Below are 7,111 nucleotides of genomic sequence, written 5' to 3' on the forward strand. Positions count from 1 at the left end.
GAAGCCATATTGAGTAAATTTAGAATGTCAGACTTGCTAAATTTGGAGTTGTATATCAAAAGTCATAACCCTGGTATAATGTTACAGTGTCATTGTCCTACGGAGTTTATCCCATGACTTCATTAGCAATAAGAAAATATAAATAGTATTTGCTTCTCTACCTGTGCTATTCAGTTCTGAGATTCCTCAAGACCAGTAAAGATGCTGCGAGTTCTGATTTTCTCTGCCCTCGTTTGCCTGGCGTTGGCCCACGGCAGCAGTGAAGAATCTGGTAAGGCTCATATACAAATATATATATATATATACAACAATTGAATCGTAAAAAAATGGTCCCACATGGTCCCATGTGATCCCATTTGTACTGGTAGGTGCTTCAGACAGGTAGATTAACATATACAGCCATGGCGTTTTATGGCTGAGGCCCTGGAACTCAGTGTTTCTCAAACTGTGCTTGAAAGTTGGGTGGGCTCATTGTTTCTAATGAACAATAGTTCCTATTAATATCATTACGGAGAAGGTCGGCTCTTTTGGCACAGACAAAAGGCTCTGATTATGGGACAGTCCAGAGTACAGATCTCTTCTGGGTTGGTTGGGCTTAGCAAGGAGCCATAATAGTAGGGACAACATGGTCTTGGTCAAGTTCTTCAACCTATTCATACAGCAGTTTTTCATGAAAAGTTGTAATATTGGTGTGTAGGCGCCATCTCTGTGCATTGTGCCTGAGTCTGAGCTTTCAGAAGTAGCCAGCGCTACACATTAGAACTGCTTTCAGCTAACCTATTGTTTCTCCTACTCCCATGTAACTGGAGGAGTCCCAAGCCAGACTTGGATTTCTTACTATTGAGTGCTATTCTGATACCTACTGGGAGCTGCTATCTTGCTCCCTTCCCATTGTTCTGCTGATCGGCTGTTGGGAGGGGGGGGGGGATATCACTCCAACTTGCAGCTCAGCAGTAAAGTGTGACATGTCACATGGCTGTGGCACCCTGGGAAATGAAGAATATGGCTAGCCCCATGTGACATTTCAAAATTAAATATAAAGAAATTTGTTTGCGCTTATGAAAAACAGATTACAATACAGGATTCTGCTGGAGAAGCTTTATTAAGTGATGGGTTTTGAAAAAAAACATGTTTTCTCATTAAAGTATTTCATTAAGGTGTTTCATAGATCCCTATTTTAAGGTGGGACCTGGACACAAATCTTTCTCTTTTGACTGTTTTTATGTTTCTGCCTGACAGATTCAACAGTCTCTTCGGGTGACAGTGAGGAGAATTACAGAGAGAAGCGAGGTTACTGCCCAAGTAATGTTATCCTTGATTCCTGTCCAACCACTTGCCCCGGAGGCTCCAACTGCTCTAATGCCGAGTGTTCCTTTGACATTGACTGCCCAGAACTCCAGAAATGCTGTAACACCAACTGTGGAATGAATTGCATTGACCCGGAATACAGTGAGTAAATGTACCTGGCTGTCCTAATATGTCTTTGCATTCATTTATGTATATTATTATATATACAGTGCTGCTGATTTTGCCCAGCTCTTTACTGAGAGTCCCTGCCCCAATGGAACTTATAGTCAAAGTTGTCAAATACATTTACTAGGGTATATTTTATAATCCACTGAACCTGCCTGAATATTTTTGGAGTGTTGCAGGAAACCAGAATGCCTGCAGAAAACCCATGAGTAGTAACATATAAACCTCTTGTAAATAGCACCCAGGATGGAATTGAACTCAGGCCTCTAGTACAGGTATAGGACCTGTTATCCAGAATGCTTGGGACCAAGGGTATTCCGTATAAGGGGTCTTTCCATAATTTGGATCTCCATACCTTAAGTCTACTAAAAAATCAATAAAACATTAATTAAGCCCAACAGGATTGTTTTGCATCCAATAAGAATTATTTAGATCAATTACATGGTACTGTTTTATTATTACAGAGAAAAGGAAATCATTTAACCATGAAATAAACCCAATAGGACTGTTCTGCCCCCAATAAGGGGTAATTATATCTTAGTTGGGATCAAGTACAGGTACTGTTTTATTATTACAGAGAAAAGGGAATCATTTAACCATGAAATAAACCCAATAGGGCTGTTCTGCCCCCAATAAGGATTAATTATATCTTAGTTGGGATCAAGTACAGGTACTGTTTTATTATTACAGAGAAAAGGGAATCATTTAACCATGAAATAAACCCAATAGGGCTGTTCTGCCCCCAATAAGGGGTAATTATATCTTAGTTGGGATCAAGTACAGGTACTGTTTTATTATTACAGAGAAAAGGGAATCATTTAACCATTAAATAAACCCAATAGGGCTGTTCTGCCCCCAATAAGGGGTAATTATATCTTAGTTGGGATCAAGTACAGGTACTGTTTTATTATTACAGAGAAAAGGGAATCATTTAATTATTAAATAAACCCAATAGGATTGTTCTGCCCCCAATAAGGGGTAATTATATCTTAGTTGGGATCAAGTACAGGTACTGTTTTATTATTACAGAGAAAAGGGAATCATTTAACCATGAAATAAACCCAATAGGGCTGTTCTGCCCCCAATAAGGGGTAATTATATCTTAGTTGGGATCAATTACAAGGTACTGTTTTATTATTACAGAGAAAAAGGAAATCATTTTTAAAATTCTGAATTATTTGATTAAAATGGAGTCTATGGGAGATGGGCTTTCTGTAATTTGGAGCTTTCTGGATAATGGGTTACCAGATAAGGGATCCCATACCTGTACTGCAAGGGAGAAGCATTATTCCCTGAACCACCATGCTCCCTTCTCCCCCCAGGCAAATTTCTATTTACCTTCCTCATTCTGACTTCCAAATGCCGCTTTATACTAAATGCCCTATTTTGTAAATAATTGCAATTGAAAAAACAAATTGCCAAAACTAGAAAATTTCTCAGATTTTTTTTCCAATTGCTTAATATTGTTTCAGTGAAAGTGCTTTATTTATAGGGCATTTTGACTTGTTCTGATGTTCCTTTCTTATTTGTAAAAATGTATTATTCCCCTTAGAAAATCTAAATGAAAGTAGTTTTATCCCTTAAGAAATTCTGTCATTTTAGTGGGAGTCATGTCAAGTAAGGTCGTGGTCACATCAAAAAAATTGTGCGTATAACAAAGTTGTGCGGTAGCCGCATTTCGCTCTTTTTTTGCCGTTTTGCAAATTTTTTGGCAAAGCAAATGGGACAGATTCGCTCATCACCAAGTGTAAATAAAAAAAATATTATATACAGATACAAAGATAGAGGGTTTAAGGTGGGAGATGGCGGTGCTGATTACTTTATGTGACAAAAAATCATCATTATTTATCTATAAAGTGCTATACATGGAAACTTTAATAAGGCAAAGATTTTATTATTTTATTCCATCTTGCTAGAGCCAACGTGTGAGAAGAATAATGACTGCAAAGAAACTTTAATCTGCTGCAAAGGACTCTGTGTCCCTCCCAAGCCTCTGTCCCCTATGCAATGGCTGAACGGAATAGTAAGTTGCTAACTTATTATATTTACTATTTTGTGTATTATTCTATATTATGTTGTAAGCATAGCAATAAAGTTATTTGCCATTGCTAGTGATATAGGCTGTACTTGGCCGAGTGAGGCACAATATTTCAGAGGACAGCAAAATGACTGGTGTAGAACTAGTAGATATTATTTTCATTGACAAATACTCTTGTATCTATAATTAATAGAAACATATTTTGCATCCTTTCCCAGGCTGTGCAGAGGGGGGGGGGCCGCAGCACTCACCACACTGCACTTTAGGATAGGAACCAATCAGCAGCTAGGCTTACCTGATAGGGAACTGAACCCTTTCTTTGTGTGTGTGAATGCAGGGCTGTGATTGGCTATCCATCTCCTACTGTGATTCTGACAGGGACCCTTAGGTCACGCCCACCCATCATTTGAAACAAGAACAGAGGCCATATAAAAGATAATATTAATTTTTAGCCCAAATTAAAGTGTGTGCGCTCTTTAACAATATTCAGTGCTGGTTGGGGTGCTCTATATTGCTCTGATATTCTATATTGCACTATTTTTTAATGATCGGAAACTTGGACTTTCCCACTAGAGAATATACACTCTATTATACACTCTAGAATATATTACTCTACCTTATGTCCCCACCCCATAGAGATAAATGCACTAAAATTCCCCATGACTTTCTGTACGGCCCAGTCTGCATCTCCCTGCTTAGCAATGGGAAAGGAACAGCCAATGAGTAGAGGCTATAGAGAACCTGAGCTCGTAGGGGAGGAAGGATCCCTGCTTGCTATGACAAGTGGGGACAGGTTTTATTCAAAAATTTCCCATTAAAAACAATGACTATGTACTGTGTTGGGTCCTTATTTTTAACACTGAGGGTGATGTTTTTGCATTTTGTCTTTTTTTAGTTTGAAAATCCAGAATGTGACTGAGGAGTCAGCGCAGTGTTTGAACATGGATGTATCATGAACATTTTATAAACAATAAATATAGCAAATCTTGTATTGCTGCTTTGTGATTTAAATATGTTTCATATTAAAACCCAAAGAACAGTGACATTTATACACCAGGCATTACATGATGAAGGCAAAGTTAATTTATAATGTATTTTCTATCTATTTGTACATATACATATACTGTATAAGGGCTGTTATGTTGCTTTGCCTCGGAGAAAGGCATTATCCATGGACCAAAGAAGCCTACAGAGCTGTTACCATACTTTCAAACATCAACCCACTCTTATCCTTCTAGGTCCTTTTATAATAAAGGGCAATGCTTTTTTTTCAAACAGGAGCACCAGTTTGGGGTGAAAAGTAGCAGCCCAGTCAGACACCAATAAAGGTCAGAGATATGAATGGCAACCGGCAAGATTAATTGGAATGGGATGGAATAAGAACAAAAAATAATAAGAAATATCTAGACCCAGAATGCATTGGCTGTCTGATTGGTGGGTGTTACTGACGGGGACAGATTCACTTTGTCAGAGGCCCTAAGCCACCCCACACTGCTGGGTCACCTGGAAACCATGAGCCCCAGGCAAACGCCCGGATAGCCCTTGGGTAATCTGCCATTGGTCTCTGACCCCAGATTACATTAATTTATTTTACATTTTAGTGAAATGCTGTTGAAGCTGCAAACACTGATACATTACTTACAATACCCTCCACCAAGTTACTAACGTACAAATTACATATAAAAGTGGACCCAGTACAGAACCCTGTGGGACCCCACTGAGAACCTTACTCCAAGTAGAGAATGTGCCATTAACAACCACCCTCTGTACCCGATCCTGTAGCCAGTTTCCTACCCATGTGCCCCAACATTACTAAGCCCAACAGACCTTTGCTAAGAAAGCAGTTGTTTGTGGGGCACAGTATCAAACACTTGAGCAAAATCCAAATAGATCACATCAACAGCAACTGCCTAACTTCTTACTTTCATTGATGTATTAGAACTATGCAATTGGTGTTGTAGGGGACTAGTAAATTGTGCCCTTTTCTCTCTGACAGTTCCCTAGTTATTTGGACGGCTATAAAGGGTCCTCTGTGTTATGGGAAGTAAGTCCCTTTTCCTGGGTCATAGCATGATTGCAGTTCACAGTTTGGCCATAAGGTGGCACTGTGTTATAGTATAAAAGGCTGAGCAGCCATGTGGCAGGAGGCCATTTTGTGAAAGCTCTCCACCTGAGCAAGTAGGTGGGGAGATGGTGTAGAACCTGGGTGTATGATAGGCACAGACAGGTCAGGCAACTCTAGGTGTGACAGATAGATAGGGCTAGCTAGTGAGCAGCTTGTGGCTCTGACAAGGATTGTAGAGGGATTATTATCCCTGGCGTACTGCTGCCCAGAGTAGGGTTACCAGTGTACAGACCTAGGGCTAGATAGTGAATCACCTGGGTTCCACTGGAAGAGAATAACTTGAAAGCAGGGGGTAACCCATTGTGCCCCGCGGGGAGAGAGTCATTGTGACCAATTGTTGTACTGCCTGACCTGTGAGATACTAAATACCTGCAGTGTTGAACCTGTTATTACTCCAATGTGGCTATGTAAATAAACCATTCCTCAAGAACCAATGGGCGCCGGAGAAAAATTCCCGAAACGCAGGTGGCATGCAACTTTTTTTGGCATTTTTTTTTTACGCAACCTCAACTTTTTTTTATGCAACTGTGAATTTTTTACAGCAGAAGTTTTCCGAAACAATTCGCCAGCGGCAAAACGTGTAATTTCACTGTGACTCCATGCCTGCCGAAAAAATGTGCTCATCACTAATAACAATAAAAGTATAATAATAATTATACATATCAAACAGAGCCGGCGTATCACAGCATAGGAAGATTGTACCGTCAGCACAACTAAATGAACACAAATTAAACATTAGACCATTCTATATAAAACTTCAATATAAGTTCAACATAATAACAACCTACTGACTAGCTCTACTTATGGATAAAAGCAGGTATCACCATTAAAAAGATTGCCATCTATTGGTTATAGTGGAAATGACAACTGAAAACAACACCATCTATTGGTTATAATATCATCAGAAAAGGCGCCATCTATAGGTTAGATTAAAAAGTACAATTACAATATCTTGGGGCCATACATAACTTACCACAGAACCTGCTTTATTCAGCACTCTACAATCCCTGAGAAAGTCAGGATACCTGGAAATCTGTATTGGGTTTAATATTATTATAATATACAGTTTGGTAATTTCCCTATGGGACCAAACCGTAAATTATATCCTTGTAAACAGTGAGTAGTGATGTCATCAGTTATAATCGGAGCTTAGTGATGTCATTTCTGTCACATGACTCACTAAAACTTGTATATTATAATAAATAAAGTACCCCCTGGCCTTCGGCCTTGTGCTTTTATATGGTGATTTATAATATCCCTATATTTTACAATAGGGGGTACTTTATTATTAGTGGTGCTTGCGAAGCAAAGCATCACTACTAGTGATGAGCGAATTTGTCCCGTTTCGCTTCGCCGAATTATTCGCGAAACGGCGAAAAAATTCGCGAAACGGCGAAAAATTCGCGAAACTAATTTGTCGCGCGGCGTAATTTTTCGCGCGGCGTAATTTTTCGCGCGGCGTAATAAATTTGGCG

The 7,111-nt window shown here is 39.3% G+C and overlaps 1 protein-coding gene across 1 annotated transcript; it reads left to right on the top strand.

The window, feature by feature from the left end:
- The first annotated feature begins 182 nt into the window (after positions 1–182).
- On the top strand, positions 183–4,502 carry LOC100487369 (waprin-Phi1). The gene is made up of 4 exons (XM_002940752.4): positions 183–271; positions 1,240–1,449; positions 3,390–3,496; positions 4,407–4,502. The coding sequence occupies exons 1-4, from the start codon at positions 202–204 to the stop codon at positions 4,428–4,430; spliced, it is 411 nt and encodes a 136-aa protein (XP_002940798.1). The 5' UTR covers positions 183–201; the 3' UTR covers positions 4,431–4,502.
- The last annotated feature ends 2,609 nt before the right edge of the window (positions 4,503–7,111 follow it).

This window comes from Xenopus tropicalis, chromosome 7 (assembly GCF_000004195.4).
Source record: "Xenopus tropicalis strain Nigerian chromosome 7, UCB_Xtro_10.0, whole genome shotgun sequence".
Lineage (NCBI taxonomy): Eukaryota > Metazoa > Chordata > Amphibia > Anura > Pipidae > Xenopus > Xenopus tropicalis.